At 39.5% G+C, this 24467-nt stretch overlaps 1 protein-coding gene across 9 annotated transcripts in view; it reads right to left on the minus strand.

Moving 5' to 3' along the window:
• myo9aa (myosin IXAa) overlaps positions 1-24467 on the minus strand; it is a 359701-nt gene that overhangs the window by 48673 nt on the left and 286561 nt on the right. For 8 of the 9 annotated variants that reach the window (XM_072282122.1, XM_072282124.1, XM_072282123.1 and 5 more), the window contains 4 exons: positions 16287-16392; positions 15326-15538; positions 7663-7769; positions 5902-6107 (listed from right to left, as the gene is read on the minus strand). In XM_072282122.1, coding sequence (XP_072138223.1) covers positions 5902-6107; positions 7663-7769; positions 15326-15538; positions 16287-16392 — 632 coding nt within the window. The remainder of the gene's footprint in view (positions 1-5901; positions 6108-7662; positions 7770-15325; positions 15539-16286; positions 16393-24467) is intronic. The other variant, XM_072282125.1, reaches the window with a different exon arrangement.

Here is a 24467-nt window from a genome sequence, read left to right on the forward strand (position 1 = left end):
TAGAGAGAGTACAGGGAAGATTAACTAGAATGTTAACTGGGTTTCAGCACCTAAATTACAGAGAAAGGTTGAACAAGTTGGGTCTTTATTATTTGGAACGTAGAAGGTTTAGGGAGGACTTGATAGAGGTATTTAAAATTATGAGGAGGATAGGTAGAGTTGATGTGGATAGGCTTTTTCCATTGGAAGTAGGGGAGATTCAAACAAGAGGACATGAGTTGAGAGTTAGGGGGCAAAATTTTAGGGGTAACACAAGGGGGAACCTCTTTACTCAGAGAGTGGTAGCTGTGTGGAATGAACTTCCAGTAGAAGTGGTAGAGGCAGGCTCGTTATTGTCATTTAAAGTAAAATTGGATAGCTACATGAACAGGAAAGGAATGGAGGGTTATAGGCTGAGTGCAGGTCAGTGGGACTAGGTGACAGTACGCATTCAGCAGGGACTAGAAGGGCCAAGATGGCCTGTTTCCGTGCTGTAATTGTTATATGATTATACAGTATTACTCCTTCATAAACTCACCTATGAGCACAAATACGTTTTCTGGCAAGAAAAATTCCGACTGAAACGACCAAATTTCAGAATATTAACCATAAAACATGAAGTACAAGAAGTCACGAACAGTCTACTGAGCCCTTGGCTTCTCCTCCAACATTCAGCAAGATGGCTGGTCTTTCATCTCAATGCTACTTTCCTGTACTGACTTTAAATCCTTGATTCCCTTGATACAAAAAAAATTATTGATTTCTTCCTTGAAAATGCTCAGTGACTCAGTTGCCACGATGTTTTTGGGTGGAAAATTCCAAAGATTCACTACTCTGAGTTACGAAATATTTCAGCTGCGTCATGAATGGCCAACCCCTTATTTTGAGAAGGCGACTCCTTTTCCTAGAAAGCCCAGCTGAGGACACCACCCATGTGTCTATCTTGTCATGGCCCTGCCAGAATTGCATCCATTTCAATGAGATCAACTCAGATTCTTCTAATAATAGAGAATATAAAGCCAGTATGCTCAACCCCTCATCAAAGCACAACTCCCTGCCTCGATCTGATTAATTTTCACTGCCCTACTGCAACGGTCCCCAACCATCGGGCCGCAAAGCATGCGCTACCGGGCCGCGAGGAAACGATATGATTCGACGATATGAGTCAGCCGCACCTTTCCTCATTCCCTGTCACGGCCACTGTTGAGCCATTACGCATGTGAGGTCATTACCCGCGCGTCATCCATGTCAGTGCGGGAAGGAGATCAACTCCTTGAGCTTGCAAACGATGGCGGGCTGAAAAGTATGTTTGACATAACATCTCTGCCGGCATTCTGAATCAAAGTCAAGGCTAAATATCCTGAGGTAGCCACGAAAGCACTGAAAACGTTGCTTCCATTTCCAATATATCTCTGCAATGAATGCAACGAAAACTAAATTGCGGAATAGACTGGACATAAGGAACCCCCTTCGAGTATCGCTGTCTCCCGTCACCCCTCGATAGGACCGTCTTGTTGCAGGGAAACAAGCCCAGGGCTCCCACTGATTCAGCGATATTGGTGTGTTGCAATGACTTTATAAGTTCATACGGGGAAAATGTGTGCTGTGTGTTTAATATCCAAATGTTACTTAAAATGTTATGATGCTATTGACTTATAAGTGACTTTTACAACCATATAACAATTACAGCACGGAAACAGGCCATCTCAGCCCTTCTAGTCCGTGCCAAACGCTACTCTCACCTAGTCCCACCGACCTGCACTCAGCCCATAACCCTCCATTCCTTTCCTGTCCATATACCTATCCAATTTTTCTTTAAATGATAATATCGAACCTGCCTCTACCACTTCTACTGGAAGTTCGTTCAACACTTACTTCAAGCTCCCCTGTCCTCCCCGATAATTGATTTATCACTATATTCATGCAAGGAAAATGTGCGCTGTGTGTTTAATAATAAATTTGTTAGATAAACCCTTTTAGAAATGAAAGCGAGTGTATTAGCCGCTTACCATCTATATTCCGGTCGTGATTAACACCCCCCCCCCCCCCCGCCCCCGAACAGCATAACCCTCCCCCGGGTCAGCCGGTCCGCAAGAATATTGTCAATATTAACTGGTCTGCAGGGCAAAAAAGGTTGGGGACCCCTGCCCTACTGCAATGGTAAGAATATCCTTCAGAGCAGCAAGAATTTGTCAGCTTTGATCTAGCCAGGGCCCTCTTATAATTGCAATCAGACTATTCAATAAACTACGTAGTTATTGTCTAACTCTTCAACTAATTTTCATTAGGGAAGGCAAACAACTTTCAAGACAGAAAATACTCACACAACTCAACCAGGACAAAATGCAACTGTGTTACAGAACACTCATAATGAATTAAGGTTTGGGTTAAATAAATCTGAAAATGTCTACACCAAAATATGAGTGGGGGGGCAGGAGAGAAAAAAGAGAGAGAAAAAAGAGAGAGAGAGAGAGAGACAGACAGACACACAGAGGGGGAGAGGGGGATGAGGGAGAGTGAAGGAGAGTGAGAGAGGGGGAGAGGGGGGAGAGGGGGGAGAGGGGGGAGAGGGGGAGAGAGGGGGGGAGGGGGGGGAGGGGGGGAGGGGGAGGGAGAGGGGGGAGGGAGAGGGGGAGAGGGAGAGGGGGAGAGGGGGGAGAGGGGGGAGGGAGAGGGGGGAGAGAGGGGGGGAGAGAGAGTGAGAGGGAGAGTGTGAGAGAGAGTGAGAGAGATAGAGAGAGTGAGAGAGATAGAGAGAGAGAGTGAGAGAGATAGAGAGAGTGAGAGAGAGAGAGATAAAGAGAGAGAGTGTGAAAGAGAATGCATTTGACTACATAACCTGAAATTTGACTAGCATAGTGTTTTCATTCACCACCAGTAGATCTTCCATCACATTGCAACATTGTTTCCAACCTACATACCTTTTAAAAAGAGTATCAATGCATTGCTAACAACAGGAATTCTGCAGATGCTGGAAATTCAAGCAACACACATAAAAGTTGCTGGTGAACGCAGCAGGCCAGGCAGCATCTCTAGGAAGAGGTACAGTCGACGTTTCAGGCCGAGACCCTTCGTCAGGACACTGCTGCATTCACCAGCAACTTTTATCAATGCGTTGCTTATTCCTTCCCTTCCATTTTATACTTCTTCAGGGGTGCCTTGTAGCATTGATTACCTCCGCAAGATAAGCTTTTGAACTCAAATGATATACTGGGCATGCAACTTGTGTCTAGAAGTTGGCAGCTATTTTACTTGGCCCAGAGTCACTATAAAACTAATAAAGGCACACTGTAAAATCTGGGAGGAGAAGATGGCGGCGTGACGCAGCGTGCGCGACCTTTCCGGTGAAATGATATCGTATTTGTTAAATGGGGCTGTGCACAATTCTGATTTGATGGAGACAGACGTGAGAAGCACGGAGGAACATCTGGAGAAATTTCTGAAATGCCCGGTTCGCTGCTGCTGCTACTGTGCGATCGAGAATCTCCGGAGTGTAGGCCCCAAATCCTCGGGTTTGCCTACTGCTGGCGGCCGGGGTTGGGGTCGAAGCGCTCGGCAGAGATGGTGCTCGGTGCTCAGTGTCGGAGGGCTGGTTGGAGGCTCGAAGTTTTTGGACGACTCAGAGTCCGACTGTGGTCAGGTGCTTCCAGGATGCTACATCGGCAAGTATGTGGAAGCATGGCAGGGAGAGTTTTCTTCCTTCTCCCATCTGCACGAGATCATGGGACTTTCCAGAGACTCTGAACTTTTTTTTTTTTTTTTTTACCATGCCCATGACCTGCTCTTCATCAAGTTACGGTATTGCTTGCACTGTTGTAACTATATGCTATAATTACATGGTTTTTGTCAGTTTTTCAGTCTTGGTCTGTCTTGTGTTTCTGTGATATCACACCGGAGGAACATTGTATCATTTCTTAATGCATGCATTACTAAACGACAATAAAAGAGGACTGCGTGTCCTCATAATCTAAAAAAAAAGACATAAAATTCAGTCAGATGCTGGGCTGGATGGGATATAAGTACTGAAAGAAGAAGTTTGATGTTGTGAATGGCATCTTGCACGGATATTACCAAGTTATCTGGCCAGATTACGCTGACCAGACAGCGGGTCTGCAATGTGAGAGTGTATCGATCACTCTTCTCCGTTGCTGGACTCCATGTGGAGTCACCAGAGAAGCCTAATCATGCATCATACTGTGGAATCCACTTCCTTGATTCAGACCTGGCATAAGAACAGAAACTTAATTTGAATAGGGATTCCCAGCCCTGCAGATTAGATTAGTTAAAGATAAGGTAAACTCAATTACATGTTTACTTTATTTTAATTATTCCTTAGTGTTTTGTTTCATGTTTGTTCTTCAGCTTTTAATCTTTTTAAAACAATCTTTCTTTTTAAATGTCTCCAGGTATCACTCATAAAACTGTTTAAAAGTGTCCCACCTTTAACATACACCAAGGTTCTATCAGGGAAGAGGCTACATAGCATCCATGCAAGGACCACCAGAATCAAAAACAGTTACTGTCTCCAAGCAATAACACTAATCAACACCTCTACCTACTAACCCACTCCTCCACACCCCAAACCACCACTACTTTATCATTTTCTGGAAGTGAAATTAAACCATCTTGAATCCCCAATCTGCCACTCATTAAAAATATTCCTGGGGGCCACTAAAACCTCGCTCTATCTCCCAGGACCATAGGGTCTTCTCATTCATTCCTCCTCATTCAACACAGCTTAATGGACAGCAGGTCAAACTGCAACACAACTTTGTCCATAAAGTTCAGAATCACTGGCATATGGAATGAAATTTGTTGTTTTAAAGCAGCAGTACACTGCAATAGATAATAAAAATCTATAAGTTACAGCGTATATTATATATTAAAATAATTAACTAAGTAGTGCAAAAAGGAAGGAAAAACAGTGAGATAGTGTTCATAGGTTCATTGTCCATTCCAGGAATCTGATAGCAGAGGAGAGGAACCTATACCCAAAACATTGTTTAAGGTTAGAGCCAGAAAACTGAGATTAAGTTTTGCTGAGCAAAACCAATGGATAGACATCAACTCCTATCCATGCGATTCAGCTGTCCAAGTTCAGGCAACATGACCTTTATTGCACTTCTAATTTTCATTAGTTTGTATGGAGTATCATTAGTTAGTATGTGTCCTTGAGCAAGGCACTTAACCACACAGTGCTCTGCAACGACACTGGTGCCAAGCTGTATTGACCCTTGCCCTTCCCTTGGACAACATCAGTGTCGTGGAGAGGGGAGACTTGCAGCATGGGCAACTGCCAGTCTTCCATACAACCTTGCTCAGGCCTGTGCCCTGGAGAGTGAAGACTTTCCAGCTGCAGATCCATGGTCTCGCAAGACTAACGGGTGCCTTTAAATTTAAATGGAGTATCATGAAATAAAAAAAGTTGTAGACAATCATTTGAAGCTATTTCTACCTCAATGTGGATAAATATCATAGAACAACAAGATCAGCCTCAGGCAAAAAGAAACTGATGAAAAATAGATTATAGCTTTACGTCGTCTTTGACAGTGAATTAAAAAGATGAACAAAAGCTTCACACCCTACTTTGGGTTGATAATTCTTAATATTGCAGGCAAAGTTTTGCAAATTAGTTTAAACATTTGCTTTTTCCAGTGGTTCAGATGGATGTGTACAGTATGGTACCCCAAAGAAAACAGGAGTTAAACCCATGTCCTTGGCCATTGTTCTCCCTCACATCACCAAACATATACATGGCATTCATATCACTTTGTGCAAAAGTGCTACAAGTAAACAAAGTATAATCACAATTCTGTAACAATAATCATACTCCAAGCTACAGGAAGAACAGTGAAGGATTTCTGAAAAATGCACAGTGCTGGACAAAAGCCAACTTATTTGAAATGAGTCATTTATGTTTACCTTTCAATGAACACTCTCTTCCTTCTGGCAGTGGCAGACTGAGTGAGGTCTCACTAGGTTTAAGCTCTCGATGCCACTGTGATCCCTGGACATCTTGATCTATACTCAGTTCCTGGAGTTCTGATTGAGTGGCCAATTTCTCTTTCAACAATTTCTTTTCCCCCTGTTTTTTATTTCCCCAGAATCTCATTCGACCCTTCGAAGCTCTACATTTAGAAATCAAAGAACAGGAAAATATACATTAACTTAGATCACACACCACCAAGAGGACCACAGCCTTGTCATCTGGGGGCTTGTGTGCCTCAACGACCCAGAGAGCTATGTTGGCTGGCATCAGGACTTTATCCCTTGGCACTTGGTCGGGTCACCCATGCCAAACAGGTCAAAGGGTAGAGGCCACACTAAGAGTGGTCCATCAGCCCTCCAGGTTCAGGGGTTTAGTTCAGGGCTAACAACCCTGCCTGGTAAAACAAAATGGTTACAGAAACAGCAATGAAAACCCTTCTACATCTGAGTGTGACGGTATTCCTGAGTCTTCACTTGGGACTTGCATGACTGACAGTAGTGAAAACCAGAAGGAAGCTACTGTCATGATGAAGGAAACTCCGAACACAAGAGATGGAGGACCTTCATTGCTGCCCTAAACCCCAGCAGCATAATGAGCAGCAAGTTAGATTACACAAATATTTACAGTAAACTGCAAAGAGAAACTAATTGGCATTCAGCAGATCAGGCAGTATCTAAGGAGAGGAATTAACAGTGACATTTCAGGCTGAATCCCTTCATCAGATGTTGACAGTTAATTCCTCTCCTTAGATGCTGCCTGACCTGCTGAGTTCCTCTAGCATTTTGTGTGTCTTACTCTGGATTTCCAGCACCTGCAGAATCTTGTGTTTGTTTTACTAACTGTTATGCATTTCAGTCATAATTTTAGTTTCTCCACCAACATCTATGTCCATAGCAGTAAAAGCGATTCATGGCTGCAGATCATATCCCCTTCCATGATACGCGAGAAACATTAAAGTATTCCCAGCTGCTATAATCATAGGTCCTTTTACACAGTAACAATACAGATATGGAAGAGTCCTAGAATTTAAGGTGACTAGTTCATCTGAAATAAATATATTTAGCTTGCTCTTGTTTCCAACTAGATGATTGATCCCAGATATTAAGGACAAGTGTGACTGACAACTGATTGGAAACTAGGAAAGGTGCAGAGCTCACTCTACATTAACAGGGAATTCAGGAAAAGAAAAGAAATGAAACTTGTGCCTTTTGTTCACCTGAATTTCAAGATTTGGGTTAAAGCATAGCAGAATGTCCCGTTTATTGCCAAATTTAAATGAAAGTTTAAAAATCAGCAAACACACTTAAATACTTTTCTTAATGCAAGTTTAGAAATATCTTCCAATATTAGAACTATTAGGCATGTCCACAGAGTGAACATATTTACAGTACAAACACAAAATCCTGCAGATGCTGGAAATCCAGAGTAACACACACAAAATGCTGGAGGAATTCAGCAGGTCAGGCAGCATCTATGGAGAGGAATAAACATTCGATCTTTCAGGCTGAGACCCTTCATCACGACTGCTGTATATTCTTCTATCTCTCCTCCAACAACTAAAACTAATGACAAGATCGGGAGAAATGACTTGCAATGCTTCCCACTCCATCAGACTTGAGGAGGAACTGGAGAACTTCAAATATTTCCCAGGAAGATCAGCACCAAATCACAATAAAATGTCTTGTCTTTTTTACCTGCCATCTGAGATGTTATTCTTTTGAGTAGAGTCCAATCTGCCCAGTTCATCTTGTGACTGTGCTTTGTGCAGTTTCTTTTGGTCTTCATTTCTAGTAGGTTGCATCTGCAACACAGAGTACAAGTTAGTACTACTGAGGTCATAGATAGTCTTTGCCTACAGTTGATTTGGTGGCTCACTGATACAATGAAAAAACAAGGATTATTTTTGCAGATTTCAACATTCAAATGCATTTTGGTCAATGGAATCAAATAAATAAACATCATACTATGCAAAGACACTTTAAATGTGACGATACAGTTACACCATCTCATGAAAGCAAGACTTTGATATCAGTGAAGCAAATTTGAAATAAAAACATCATTTTAATGATATATGCATCGATTTGTAGGCATTTCACTACAATTAACTTTTGTAAATCAGTAAAAGGTTTATCTCAACGGATGTGAAAGGTCACCTTATCTTCAAATCACTAAATATATCAGGTCCATCTAAAAGACTGAGAAAATTTCATACACATTGAAGTTAAATAGTCATGGCAAAGTTTCCAGGTACTTACAGGACGTGGTGATGGGTCTGTGCATAGATGAAAGATGAGTTCTGCTCAAACCACATGTTCATCTTGGCAAAACTAAAACTTGCTTTATAGTGCATTACAGTGAGGCTGAGAGCCAAGTGACACATTCAAACATGAAAATAACTCAATGTATCTATTTTTATGCCATTGTTGTGTAATGTTTTATGTTTATGCTTTTATTGAAGAAATGAATATCATTTTGTGAAAACTGGGGTGGGAAAATAATCAAGGCATTGCAGAGCTTCTGTGATATCTGAAGTTAAATAAGGACCATGCAATGAAAACATTTAAACACAATGGAACTCTTCCTCACTTAAATTTTCTATGGTGTGCTAGAATGAATAGCTAATGAGTGAGTAAGATATTTCAGATGAGACTTTAATGTTGTTTTATAAACTGAATACATGAAAAGAGTTAGGTAATTTGCAAAATTTGACAACAAGCCCATTTTATATGTATGCAAAGTTAACCAAAAGAAATCTTTAAGATGGCAGCAAAATACAAGAATGAAAATTGTAGAATTAGTGGCAGACAGGTTCATTTCCATTGCTGAAGAAGCCTCCATAGTTTCAATGAGGCCAACTTCCAAAAGAAAGCAAACCTGAAGTTGCAAAGTTAATTTGTTAGTTACCAAAATGTTACTTCGCAGAAAATAATGTACATTCAGAAAATTAAAACATTTAAGGTAACATTTAATATAGAAAGTAAAAGGCACAGAAACAAATTGAAATAACATTTTAAATATCTTTTGGCAAGAAAACATGAGTGGATGAGGAACTGACACATTGAACAATGCACCACCCAGAGTAACTTGGTCTCATGTCTGTATCAAGTTTGCGCATGAATGCTCAAGTAATATTGACTTGATTATTGACTTTCATGACCCTAATCTATTGGAAATAATGAGGATTAAACAACCAGGTCTGCAACTTCAGGTTTCCTTCAAGGAAATTAAGAATACCTGTGTATGAGGAGACCAAGTTCAAATGGGTTGTATATATATGGAGGTGACCGGTTCAAATTGTTATCTTCATACTCCCTGTCAATTACAGGAGGCACACATGAGCAAGATAGATCAGCTGGTTGAGTGGTGTCACAGCAACAGCCTTGCACGCCACATCAGTAAGGCCAAGGAATTGATTGTGGACTACATGAAGAGGAAATTGAGGGAACACACACTAGTCCTCACCAAGGGATTAGCAGCTTCAAGTTTCTGGGTGTCAGCATCTGTGAGGTTCTATCCTGGGCCCAACATATTAATGCAAAGAAGGCACAATAGAGACTATATTTCATTAGGGGTTTGAGGAGAATTGTTATGTCACAAATCTCTCCAGATATACTGTGAAGAGCTATCTAACTAGTTGCATCACCGTCTGCTATGGAGAGGCCATTGCACAGGATCAGAAAAACTGCAGAAAATTGTAAACTCAGATAGTTCCTGAGGGTGGCGTTGTATCATCAGGAGCGTCTCAGAACTGGTCCATGCCACTGAAAATTGTATGCAGATGTCAGCAGATCTGAATTCAGAGAGGAGAAAACAGATTTTTATTGTTCTAATGAAGTGATATTGTTGAAACTGAGAAGTATATAATAATGAATATATTAACAATGAATTACGGTATTATGCACAAGTCTTAAGCACATGTAATAACATTCTGTAAAGCAAAGAAGCCTTCAAAAATAATGAAATGAAAAGTTTCTAAATATCAAAGCTCATCCTTTGCCTTTAAAGTTGCATCAATTCTCTTGGGTACACCGTCGTGCAGTTTTATAAGAAAATTGGCTGGTAGGCTGTTCCAAGCATCTTGAAAAACTTGCCACAGTTCTTCTGCAGATTTGCTCTCTCAGGTATACCAGACAGCCTTGATGTTGAGATCAGGGCTCTGTGGAGGCCATACCACCTGCTGCAGAACTCCTCATTCTTCTTTTTGCTGAAGATGGTCTTTATGACCTTGGCTGTGTGTTTGGGGTCATTGTCCTGCTGCAGAATGAAGTTGGGAGCAATCAGACGTCTCCCTGATGGTATTGTGTGATGGGTGAGAATGTACTCGTACTTCTCAATTCTTGAGTTTTTGTGCAACGGTGAGTCTCTTGGCCTTGTTTCTACTATGGAAGAATGGCTGTTTGGCAACAAGTTTTCCACGAAGACCACTTCTGACAAGACTTCTCCAGATTGTAGAGGGGTGTATTGAGCTTCAGTGATTTCTGAATTCAGAGCTGTTAGCAGTGCTGGACTTCTTCCGATTTAGAAGGAATGTCAGTTTGATAGACCTCTCATTCACTGCACTCAGTTTCTGTGACTGGCCACTACATTTCTGGTCCTCAACCTTGCTGTTTCTTTGTGCTTCTTCAGAAGAGCTTGAACAGCACATCTTGAAACTCCTGTCTGCTGCAAAATTTCTGCTTGGGAGAGATCTTGCTAATGCAAGATGACCACTTTGTGCCTTGCTGCTATGCTCACTCTTGCCATGGTGTAAGAATTGATGACTTGAGAGTTAAACTGTCACATCTGCTACACCCTTGCCTTATAGTTTGGTTGTCCTTCGCCCAGTTTGATTCCTTCTACACTGTTTCTTTTTCAGTTAGTCGGTTTAGTTCATTCATTCAAATCATTATGTCATTGATCACCAGCATCCTGTTTAATTGTACACTGGGCTATACATCTACAAGTAATCAGTTTTTTTAAACTTGAAAAGTGGTTTATTACTTAATATGTTACTTTCTTCAAAGAATTTCTCTAACATTAAGTTTTTGGAAAATGACTATGTGGACATCTAAACTTTGGTCTTTTCTACTGACACACTAATGCAGAAAACAAAACAAACATCTAAAACAAAATTTGTATTAAAAAATCTAGGGTGCCTGAGACACAACACTGTATATTTATTACCTATTTTGTTTTATGAGCTGTGTGTGATATATGTTTTGTGGACGTAGTGGTCCAGAGGACTGTTGTTTTATTTGGTTGTATATATGTACAGTCAGGTGATCATAAACTTGAACCTGACTTTTTTTTTATAATTATGTTGACACAAAATTGAAATGTATCTCAATGCTATTATTTGTGAATCAATAATGAACATTTTCTCCTGTATCTCTAAGTTTCTCACATTGCACAATACAACTTTTCAAAAACTCAAGGAGCAGCACTTACTTATGTTACAGATTTTAATTTTAAGGAACAGTACCCTTGCATAAATCCACACTATCGTATAGACACGTTGCTCTGTTCATAGTGCACTTCCCTGGTCCCGCACTTCTTTCCCACACAAATAGTTGCAACCCAGCTCTACAAGATTCTAAACGTAACTCCCAACAAAAGCAAGACCAATTTATTGGAAGGGGAGTTCAAGACAAGATGGGGAAATGCACTAGGGAGAGTACAATGTGTGTCTATAAAAATCAGACATCCCATCCTGCAAAACCTCATTTCAGGGAGGTAGCACCATCAATTTGCGGGAGACTCCCCGGAACTTCCGGGAGAGGTGGGATGTCTGCAATAGCATAGCTCCTTAGCAGCTAGCCAGCTAGTTCAAATTACGTCAGCTATGCTAATGAACGAATGACACCTGTTAAACTCACTTCAACATGTCTTTTACAGTCTTAACCCACCATGGGCAATAGAAAAGTCACAGTTGCAAACAGTGCAGCGAGCAACACTGTCATTATTTTTGACCGCTATTAGTCAGGGGTATACTTCAGTGTAGTCTGGGGTGACGTACGTTTCATATTTTCTTTTTTTGGAACACTCTGCCATGGCGCGCTCTCTCTCTCTCTCACTCTTGCTCTCTCTCTCCCTCGCTCCCAAAAAAATCGATTTCCAGGATATTATATATAATTTGCGCGCATCAGGGAGCCACTATCAATATGCGGGAGACTCCTGAAACTTCCAGGAGAGGTGGGATGTCTGAAAAGTGATTCTGTTAGAACTCTATAAACTCTTGTTTCTATGGATATCAGATTTACTCAAAAAGAAACAATAACCTCTGGAGCTTCCAGATTCCTCTCCAAAAACGTTAAAAGTTTATAATGGATATTATTTAATATTATGATGATGAAAGAGCTGCAAGACCTATCTATTCCACCCCCCCCCACCCAACTTTGCATTAACATTCTTTTGTCAAGCACTCTGAGGCAATTGAAAAACATGGGCCTTTATTACCTCCAATTCCACCTAAGAGGTCATTATTATCAGATGAATAAAGTATAATGAATAGTGGGAGACTTTCAAGAGTCCAACTACAAATAATGTCCTTCAAATGTACCAGGGGAAACCATCAGCTACATTACTCTGATCCATCAAACTGTGGTGGCAGGAGGTCACAGTTTAAGGTGATGAATTAAGAATATCCGACAAGAAACACACAAAATATAAAGTTCAGTGAATATTTCATCTCCAGTGTTACATTAATCACATTATAGAATGTGTTTTGAACCAAACTTCAGCAGTTCATTAATCTTCTCCAGTGATGAAACTAAGATGGTCAACTCATTTTATTAAGAAGTACGATGGTGGACGTTGTTTGCTTTAACTGAATTCTAGTTTCTGGGTGATTGGCAAATTTACTTGAAAGGCCAAAAATATTGCTTTTTTTTCCCCGTTTAGCAGCCCAATAGCCATTGAACTGGTTCAACCAAACACCCAGACAATCCAAGTTTATTAACATCCCATCACTTACTCCAGCGAAACCTACATTTTCAACTTGAACATGAGCTGCTATTAGAAAGGAAATTATTGTAACAATTGTTTTCCTGGTACAATTTCCAAGTAGTCATCAACGTTGACTCTTTTTAAAAAAAACCTTATAGGAGTTAAAAGATATTATGAAGCATCTATGCACAAGGGTCTTTCATTCACTCTTAAACACATTACAATCGATGTGCAGCAGTGATACTTGTCCCCAGGTTACAGATCGTCAGTGACACTATCACATATGCAAGAAAATAAAAAATTAACTCTTTCTCATTTTACTGATGCTGCCTGATCTGCTCTACTTTTTCAGTGTTTAGTTTGTGAACAAAGAAAGCAATTTGCAAGCTGTAACGGCATGAGGGTAAGGGGTGGATAAGGGAAGTCAGACATGGGCATCGCCATATACTCTTGAACAAATTAGATACGTCAAAATAAAACCCTTAGTCAATATATGACATACCTTGGAAGAAACCGTTTGATAATCTTGGATAGAAAATTAAAACAGCAAGCGAAATGAAAAACATTCACAAGAGACACTTCATAAAAATATTCACAATTATATTGATAGTTCACACTTATTTAAAAAATAAACAAAAATTCTCAGCACTTATTTATTAAGTCAATACAAAATTGCCAGGGAAAGAAAAATAAAGGCGGTAGCATCTAGCCGCCCCACATGCTGTTAATAAAACTGAAATATTAGAATATAGATTGATTGGAGCCATTAATTGTGAATGAAGCAAAGTAAATTTGCAAACTAATGCAGTGCAATTAGGTAAGTTATGGCATGCAGTAATCTTGTAAATAAGGATGACTAGGTGAATACTGTGATGGCCATCACAACTTGGGGAAGTAGAAGGGGCTAGTGTAGAAAATCACCTTAGTAACAGAATGACCCATATCCAGTACAATAACAGCATGACCAGATAATCTAGAGTTTAGCAGGGATTTCCAGAGCAATAAAAGGAAACACTCAATCACATTCAAAAGAACCTTACTTTATGTATCCTTCATTTTGTGGGCTCTCCCTCTTGAAAATGTCAACCCTTGCTGGGTTAAATCCTTTGGGTTGCTGCAGTAATTAATACTTCACTTGCTGGGTTAAATCCTTTGGGTTGCTGCAGTAATTAATACTTCACTTGTGAAGTGAGCTCTTGCCTCATAGTTAAACAAGTGTATCACTGTAATAGAGTTCCTTCCAATCTTCATAACATGCTCTATCAAAATTAGATGTGAAGAAGGTCGACCTTGCTCTCTCCATTTTACCCCCAATCTATGCTGAGTTATTGTTTGGCTTAAAATGAGCAATGCCAGTATCATTAAGGGAAGCAGACTCAGTTGTCATTTTTAAACAACAGCTCGAAACCTATTTAATTAACATGGCTTTTAAATAACGTCTTTATTTTCATGATTATTTTTATTTTCATATTTATACTTTTATTCCATTGAACTACATCATCTGTATGGAAAGTGATCTATACATAAAGTTATTATTTTTATTATTATTATTAGTTGAGTAACTGAAAACAGCAAATGAATGCTTCTGGAGAATGGCAACTGAAATAGGATGCACCCAAATATTTTAATGCAAGTCTGCTAGTCAAATTAGTAAAATCTACTGAGGAGAAAATATGCTGTATTTCAGGCAAGGGACGAAATGTGTGTGATAATGTGTGATCATTCTAAAGCACCAACACAATTTTGTGTAGCTTCAGAATAGAGAAAAGGGCCTAAAATACAACAATCTCAGGATTCTAAATTTGAAAAGGAACTCCAGAAATAAAAACAGAAAGCATTGTGAATACTCAGCAGGTCAGTGTGAGAGGTCATCAAACTGAACTGTTATCTCTGTTTCTCTCTTCACAGAAGCTGCCTGCTGAGTATTTCCAGAATTTCCTGTTTTTATTTCACATTTCTGGAGATGTTTTAAATGTATATTCTGTAGGAATCCATCTCAATACTGGTCACTTGAGTGTTGCATTCAGAGATCTGGCAGTAAAATCTGCGATTTATAAAAATAAATCCTACTCAATAAATATAATGTGGGATGTGCATATTATATCTCAATCTGCTGAAATACAACAATTGTACCATTCATTGCCAATAATGCAACTAATATTCTGCATGACAAATAACTGAAAAATTGTTTGGGTTAAGAACATTAAAGACTGTGCATAAAAATAAAACTGCAGTACACAACACAGTGGACATGAGACAAGAATCCACAGGATAGGCCACTGTGCTAATGCATTGAGTGTTACCTTCTAAAATCTGAAAGGTGGGGAAGTTAAGCAGTTCCAGATGTCAGTATTGCTTTCTACTCCATAGTAAGGGTTAGCAAAGAGATGCCCCCAGATTTGCCTCACACCCAACTGGCCATAATTTATTTACCATTTCTGAGTCACTGTAACAGGCCTGTCCGGCACTGTCCTTGGCCCTCAGCTCAGATCTAGGTTGGCTGGGGGAGAGAGGGGGCTCAATGGAGGGGTCATCATACTCCTCTTCCTCAGTCTCGCCCTCCCCTTCAGCGTTACAGCTTCTAGTCAAGAAATCAGAGCGGGTCCGCGCCATGCGGGCTCTCTTTTTGTGCACTGGTCTTGCAACCTGATTGACCGAATAACACACAAAAATCAAAACACGTAACAATGAGGACAGTGTCCCAATGACGCACTGGATCGCCATAAGCCTCGAGGAAAACTACACAAAACACACTAATAAAAAGACAGGTTATAGTAGTGAAGAATGTAAATATTGCAGAGGTCAAAGCCATTGCTAAGTTTAACAAAAACATATTTAGATCTCTGTAGGAGCAGGAACATACAGCTGTAGCATTAACTTAAAGTAGTCAGAGATTTTCAAGCTAGATAGCATTTCATTCATGATGGCTCTTTCCTACAATCACCATCCTGCAGTTTCTGTTGGAATGTTAAGTTACAGTAATGGGACAGAATTGTGCTTTGATACAATGTCTCCCCACTACTGTTGCCCCCACCCACACCCACAACAGTCAAAGACTGACAACCCCCAATAAACTATTTGGTAGAAACTGCAGGAAGGTGGTTGTCACCCAACCCAGTTTGCCTCATCAGGGGATAGGGCATGGGTAAAAAAAATAAAGAAACAAAATAAAAGATTAAATCTTTTTATGCTTCTTATGAAAACTCAAGTGTAAAGGTGGATTGAGTATTATAAATCTCAAAGCTGAATCATAGTCTTGTTAGTTTCCACAGTTGGACACTGTACAAGATTTAATTTAAATAAATCTTATTCACCACAGACTTGTGCTCTCTTAACCAAATGATTCATCGTATCCTGAACTTCATAATCTAACAAAGAGATTTAAATTGCTTACATCGGTTATTTTTGGCTGTGACATTTTCACCATCTTTTCCCTGAAAGCTTCATCTTCTTTGGAAAAAGTTGGATATTTTTCCAGATTCACAAAATCTTTGTCAACACTGTAAAATAAAAGATTAACCTTATTTGTTACATATATATTAAAACAACAGAACAGAGTGAAGTGCATTGCTTGCAGTGACTTACTAACCCTAGTCCTTTGGACTGTGGGAGGAAACTGAAGCACCTGGAGTAAACATGTGGTCATGGGAAAAACATACAATCACTGGGAATATAGTCCCAATCTTACAGCTGGTGGTCTAAAACGTAATGCTAACTGCGAAGCTACTGTGTGTCTTAATATTAATTTGTCATTGATCTCATGAGACCATGGATTTGCTCCATGGAAGGTTTCCAGGGTGCAGGCCTGGGAAGGATTGTATGGAGGACCAGCAGTTGCCCATGCTGCAAGTCTTCCCTCTCCACGCCACCTATGTTGTCCAAGGGAAGGGCATTAGGACCCATACAGCTTGGCACCAGTGTCGTCGCAGGGCAATGTGTGGTTAAGTGCCTTGCTCAAGGATACACACGCTGCCTCAGCCAAGGCTCGAACTAGCAACCTTCAAATCACTAGACAAATGCCTTAACCACTTGGCCATACGCCAACATATTAATGATAGATAATACTCAAATACACCAAAGACATAATTTGACAGCACAATCGGGATCAATGGTAAAAAAAACACAATGACCATCACATGGCTAAATACACAACAACTAGTGTCAATTTACATACATATAATCATACTATATACATGGTGGATTCCGGTTAATGGGGCCATCAGTTAATTGGGGCAGCCGTTTATTTGGGACAATTCTTAAAGAACAAAAACTAAATTGTTAAAATAGCCAGAATTCCCTTTGAATATTCGGGACACCATGCAGCTTAACTGGGGCAGAAGACTGTTGTCAAACAGTTCCTAACTATCGTCAGTCACGCACATTCCGCTAGATTTTACACTGTGCATATAACAACCAGTTTTTAAATAGTGTCATTTGCTTGAGTTTGTGTTCAAAAAGCATTGATTTTTCTCACTGGCAGTTTTTTTTCATTTTAAATCTTTCTTATTAATTATTGAAGATCAACAAAAAACACATTAAGGTAATCAAGTCAACATGTTAATATGTACAATGAGGAATTAAAATACCAAATAACTGCTTAACAAAGCTAAACAATATATCAATAATAATAAGAAAAAAATAAAGTTAAGAATATTTTTTGTGGAAAAAAAGGAGGAAAAAAAAGAACCCCTACTAACTAAAACAAAAAAAAACCTGCTAACAAAAAAAACACCATTGGGAGCACAACCCCGGAGCTATAGGCCATACAAGCTTCCATAAAAGAAAAAAATATCAATCCGCCAACTCAAATCCATTTATACAAGAATCAGAAGGAAACCATCTAAATTAACTCAAGTCAGATGATAGTAGCGGGCAAAAGAACTCCACCTTTTCTTAAAGTCAAGTCGAGGATCAAAAGTTCGACTTCTGATTTTCTCCACACTAAGACATAGCATCACCTGAGGGAACCATTTTATCAAAGTGGGAGCAGAGGCATCTTTCCATTTCAATAAAATAGCCCTTCTGGCCAATAATGTAACAAATGCAATTACATGTTGGTCTGATATAGAAATACCATGAATATATTGAGGGATTATACCAAACAAAACTGTTAAGTTATTAGGTTGTAAATTAGTTTTTAAAGCTTTAGAAATTGTAGAGAAAATAGATTTCCAAAACTGTTTCAATACAGAACACGACCATAACATATGCGTCAATGTAGCTGTCTCGGTTTTACATCTATCACAATGACTATCAACGTTAGGAAACATTTTAGACAGTCTCTCCTTTGTCAAATAGTAACGATGTACAATTTTAAATTGAATTAAAGAGTGACTGGCACAAATCGAAGAAGAGTTAACCAACTTCAAAATTCGCAACCAATCCTCTGTTATCAAGGTCATGTTAAGCTCTCCTTCCCAATCTTGCTTAATCTTAAGTGAAGGGTAATTGTACTGTTGTAACAGTAAATTATAAATTTTCCCAATAAAACCTTTTACTAAAGGATTCATTTTTAAAATAATGGCTAATAGGTCAGAATCCTGTATATATGGAAAATTACTTAAATATTCTTGTAAGAAATGTCACGCACACACTGTTAGATTTTACACTGTGCATATAACAATCAGTTTTTAAATAGTGTCATTTGCATGAGTTTGTGTTCAAAAAGCAGCGATTTTTCTCACTGACAGTTGGCGAGAAGTGACCATTAAAACAATTCAGAACTGCTTTCCTCACTGCTGTTTTAAGCATTCAGGCTTGGAGATGCCAGAAATGACCAGGAGTGAAATTGAAATGATTTCACTACTTCAATAAGTTAAGAAATACAAGGGAATTTGAAGGTATTGACAATCATCTTGAGTGTTACAATGAAAATGAAAATTTGGAGAATGCAATTGTCAAAAGCATTGTATGCTGGCAGTCCACTATCTACACAAGGTGCCTAAGCTGATTTTGTTCATTTACAGTCAATCAAAAGAACATGGCAAATGAATTCCTCTGTCGATATCTATTAAGAACTTTTAATAGATATCGACAGTTTTATAGTACATAGAAATATTGTTAGTGTTCTAAATTGTTCTGTATTTCATAGATAAATTGTTACTCAGTTAATCATCACTAGTTTGTCTTTTTTTAAATACACCTTTTAACTACTTCGATGAAATTTTGACTAATTGGGGCAGCCACTTAATTGGGCCAAAATGAACTGATCCCAGTGTGTCCCAATTAAACAGAGTCCACTGTATATAACAGCTACTTATACACTGCATTTTATAGGATTGCTTTTATATTTATAATTGTTTTTTTATTGTGTTCTTTATGCTTATTGTGTTTTTTCCTGCTGCATCAGAGTAACAATCATTTCCTTCTCCTTATGAATCTGCAGAAACAGTGGATCTTGTTTAATTGAGACACACCGGGACTCATGTTCAAAAGAATGGCAACAAACAATCTTAAACACAGCAATGAGAGAGTGCAGCACTATCAAAAGCTAATGTACTTCAGAGTTATAATTAAAATAAAACCAAGCTGTCTTCTGAACGTAAAAGGTCCCAAGTGTCTAACAAAGCAATAGGATTTCTCTTCCATCCTGGCCAAAGCTTCAGTAATTTCAGTAACACTAGATGATCCGATCAGTTACCTCATTGACTGATGGTGCTGCACTGCAACAGTGACTATATTTCAAAAGTACTTCATTAGTGGTAGGACAATTATGTTCCGAAGCTGGGAAATGAGCTACCCAAACCCATAACATATAGTGTGATGAAGCTTCAGAATAGAGAGATGTTTACTTAGAACAGAGATGAGGAGGAAGTTCTTTAGCCAGAGGGTGGTGAATCTGTGGAAATGATTGCCACAGACAGACAGTCATTGAGTATATCTAAAGTGGAGGTTGATAACTTCTTGATTAGTCAGAGTGTCAAGGCTAAATTAGGGAGAAGGCAGGAGAATGGGGTTGAGTAGGATAATAAATCAGCCATGATGGAATGGCAGAGCAGATGCGATGAACTGATTGGTTTAGTTCTGATGCTATGTCTCATGGTCTTATTAATAGAATATTATTCATTGCCTTGAACATTAAACTCTAGCTCTATACTCAACTGCATGTTAACAATTCCCTCATCAACTCTTCAGAAGAATAGAAAGAAATCCAAGAAAATAATTTGGAGCTATAAATGACAAAGCACGTTGTTATGCTTATCTCAGTAGTTATTAGATTACACTCTTCTGTGTGTTACATAGTCATTAGACAACACTCTTGCAACACCCAATTAATGACTCACACTTTAAATTGAACACTACTTAAGTACAGCCACAAGCAGGTGAAACTGAGAGTCAGTAGCTCAGAAATTTAAAAGAAACTTTGAATATATGGATGAATACAGCTTTCTAATCAAAAATCTGCAGATCTGGCATCAATGGCAAGTCCAGCAATTATTGTAGGATTTCCGGTTAAGATGGTGGCAGCACACTTGGTTGCAGCAGACTCTCTGGGTCCAAATGGTGTAAATGTGCATCTTGAACACTTGTCTTGTTATTGCAAGACCCTGATGGACATTGGTAATACAAAATACTGGGTCTGGTTCATTGGTGAGACCAATGACAGGGGAGCTGTGTGGTCTCGATTTTTGCATGGACTAGTGTCACCTGTTACAGCCACCCAGGGGAGGAAGCGCCACTGGCATGTGGGAGAGAACAAGGCTCGGTGGGCACGCTGGTATAAGTACCAGTTTGGGGGCCAGCTCCTGCAAGGCAGTTCTCCCATTAGTGTTGCTCTCTAGTGTTCACTCCCAGGAAGACGAGCTGGATTGCCTTCGACAGCACAAGATGAAGAACTGCTGCATGCTTTCTCTTACAGAAACGTGGCTTCAGGACAACGTTCCATGCACCATTAATCTACAGGTCATGCCACTCAGGGACCTGTGTTAATATTAATTTTTTGTGACTGTATATGCTATTGTAACCATGTGCTGTGACTGTATGTACTGTGCTTTACACCTTGGCCCCGGAGGAACTCTGTTTTGTTTGGCCGTATTCATGTGCATGGTTGAATGACAATTAAGCTTGAACTTGAAAATATTGCCCATTCCCTAACTTCCCACAATGAAGTGAAGAAGACTTAAAAAGATTAACCTTATTTGTCACACGTATATTAATACATACAGTGAAATGGGGCCTGGGGGTAGCCCGCAAGCATTGCAATGCTGCCATACCAATATAGCATACCCACAAATTACTAACCCTAACATATTGTATTTTGGAATGTGGGAGGAAACTGAGGCACTCAAAGAAAACCCATACAGTGATGGGGGGAATGTACAAATTCCTTACAGACAGTGGTGGGAATTGAATTATGATATTCCAATCACTGGCACAGTAAAGTGTTGTACTAACGGCTGAGCTACTGTGCCACCAATTGGTTGCAAACCAATAAGATTCAAGTACTCCAACAATGCTGTTAGGTTTCAGTATTTAAAACTAATGATGAAGAACAATTAATATATTTCCAAATCAAGTTGCGTGCAACCTGGAGGAGAGTGAACATGGAGAGGATGTTTCAGATAGTGGGTGAATCTAGGACCAGAGGGCACAGCCTCAGAATAGAAGGGTGTCCCTTTAGAAAAGCAATAAGGAGGAATTTTTTTACCCAGAGGTGGTGAATCTGTGGAATTCATTGGGTATATTTAAAGCAGAGGTTGAAATGTTGTTGATTTGTAAGGGTGTCAAAGATTTCTGGGAGAAGGCAGCAGAATAGGGTTGAGAGAGATAATAGATGAGCCATTACCGAATGGTGGAGCTGACTCGATGAGCTGAATGGCCTAATTCTGGTCCTATGCCTTATGGAGAAACTGCAGGTGACAGTGCGTCAGTTCACCTTGCCCTTCTTTAAGTTGGAAGGTACAGGTTTGGCTGGTGCAGTCCAAACCACTGTGTACTTTGCAGATGGAACACACTTCAACCACTGTACACAGGATGTGGAGGGAATAACTGTTTAAGGTAGTGAGTAAGGTCCAGCTAAGCTGCATTCAGAGCCACATAACATGGAGGCTTTTCAGCCCACCAAATCCATCAATCATTTCCATTACTCCCATTTCTTTCTTCAACACCGCCAGATTCGATCAGTTAGCCTTACAGATAGCAAACCCGCGGAAAGCAGCTGGACCAGATGGTGTCCCGGTTGTATCCTTAGATCCTGTGCAGATAAGCTGATAAGGGTATTTGCAGACATTTTTAACTTCTCCCTGCTTTAATATGTACATTCTCTCTTCACCCTGCTCCCATCAGGAAGAAAATGCAAAAGCCTGAAATCATGTACCACCAGGTTCAAGGACAACTTCTATCTCAGTGTTAGAAGACTATTAAATGATTCTCTAGTATGATAAGATGGATTCTCGACCTCACAATCTACCTTATGACCTTGCACCCTATTTCTACCTGCACTATCTTTTATTTGTATTGTTATTGTTTTGTCTTGTTCTACCTCAACGCACTGTAATGGAATGATCTGTATGAACAATATACAAGACAAGGTTTTCACTGCATCTCGGTACATGTGACAATAATAAACCAACTCCAATTATTTACATAACAAGAATAATTAACCAGCCAATGCATGCCTTTGGGATGAGGGAGGAAACCCATGTAATCACAGGAAGCTGAACAGATCAAGGCAATGGAAAGGATTCTATAATGCTCTGGACTTGTACCTCACATCTGGTGGTAAAAAATTTAATGGGTCAGGAAGCCACTCATTGCAGGAATAACCTCTTAACTGCTCTCCTTGTCACGGTTTCACGTGGCTGATAAATTGTGGCATCTGGGACGTTGATGCTGGGATTATAAAGCCAACAAATGTCAAAAGTAAGTGGTGAGGCTCCTTTTATGGGCATTGCCAGGCACCATTGTGGCACAAATGCTATTTTCTTGTCAAGGGCAATCTGCACAACAACCAATCTTCAAGACATCCAATCCTTCATAATCAACCTATCCAAATTAGAACAGATTTTTTATTGCAACACTGCAAAATATTACTTATTTCAGGTAACAAGAAACTATGTAGGGGAAAACTCTTAACAGACCATTTCAAAAGTACTAAGACTTATTCTAAATTAAAAACCCAAAAAGGTCTATATGCTCTCAAAACACTGATTAGCAAGTGACTTAATAAATGATGTAAGTATTCAATGCCTTTCCAATTTTTACTGCAAAAAGAGTGCACTCCATCAGCACATGTACCTGCTTTAGATTCTACTTCTATACACAAACTTTGTGGCGTATTTTCCTAATTCTCTAAGGAGACAGGGAACGAACTGGCAGATGAACTGGTTGAGGCGGGTACACCAACATTTGGAAAGATACATGGACAGGAAAGAATTAAAGAGATATATGTCAAACACAGCCAGATGGGACTTACTCAAGTGGGCATCCTGATCAGCGTGGATGGACAGACTGATGGGTCTGTTTCCATATTCTGTGACTCTGTGCCTGTAACTTTATTGGATGCCACTTTCACTCTATTCTCTTGCAAGCCTGTTTCTTCATTTCCATTTAAAATTTCCTCAAGGCTCTACTGAATTCTTCAATTCTGCCACACTGTAGAACTGCAGTTCTATGCCTCCAGTCACCTAATCTCCATCACAGTCCAGTATGCAATTTTGCACAGGTTCCACGTTGGTTTGGAAGACCGATAGTTGTATTGGTATTGATTTTTTTTAAAATGTCCATGTAAATCAACAAGTACCTATTGATGCCAAACTTACCTATTAGTGCTTGGTTCAAAGCTTTGCACATCTCAGTGATTTAAATGTTCATGTAGATAGTTTTCAAATATTGTGTGTTCACTATCAGGTCACTAGTGTTCCTGATTCCAAACACTATCTGAGTCGGAAAAAAATTCTTCCTTACATTCCCTTGAAATGTTCTACACATCTTACGCTAAACCTATGCCTGCTAGTTTAAAATAATCTCTGCTGTGAGGAAGTTTCTTATTATCTACCCAATCTATGTCCCTCTCAGTTTTGCATGTACAAATGAGGTACCCTTCAGCCTCTTTACTCCAAGAAATAGATCTCAGTCTATTCAGTCCTTCCTCTGAAATGTTCCCAGGCAACAATATCCCCTGCACTCACTCCAAAACAATGATGTCCTTCCTACAATGTGGTAACCACACAACGCTCCAATGCTTTATAAAGTTGTACCATAACCCTCCAGCTCTGGTATTCTATGTTCAGCTTAATGAAGCCAAGTATCCTTGAAGCTTTATATGAACATTACTGTTCTGAGTAGTCCCTGCGACACTATAATGAGGTCAAATTTGAATATTTTAAATACAAAATGTCATTGACACAAGTCATCACACAACTAGGGTCAGATAAACATAAGTAGTTAATTCTTTGTGGCATGAATGGGTAAAATTGCTTGGTTAATTTTCTCTGTTTCTCAGGGAACTATTGTTTTGCTTCTCTGGGAAGTAATGTTACATAGGTCGGGCAGAACTGTGAATAAGGCTGCATATAGATCAGGTTGTCACAATAGTCTTTTAACTTCACTTTTGCACATTTGTGTATACTGTTCA

Source organism: Mobula birostris, chromosome 18 (genome assembly GCF_030028105.1).
Source record: "Mobula birostris isolate sMobBir1 chromosome 18, sMobBir1.hap1, whole genome shotgun sequence".
Lineage (NCBI taxonomy): Eukaryota > Metazoa > Chordata > Chondrichthyes > Myliobatiformes > Myliobatidae > Mobula > Mobula birostris.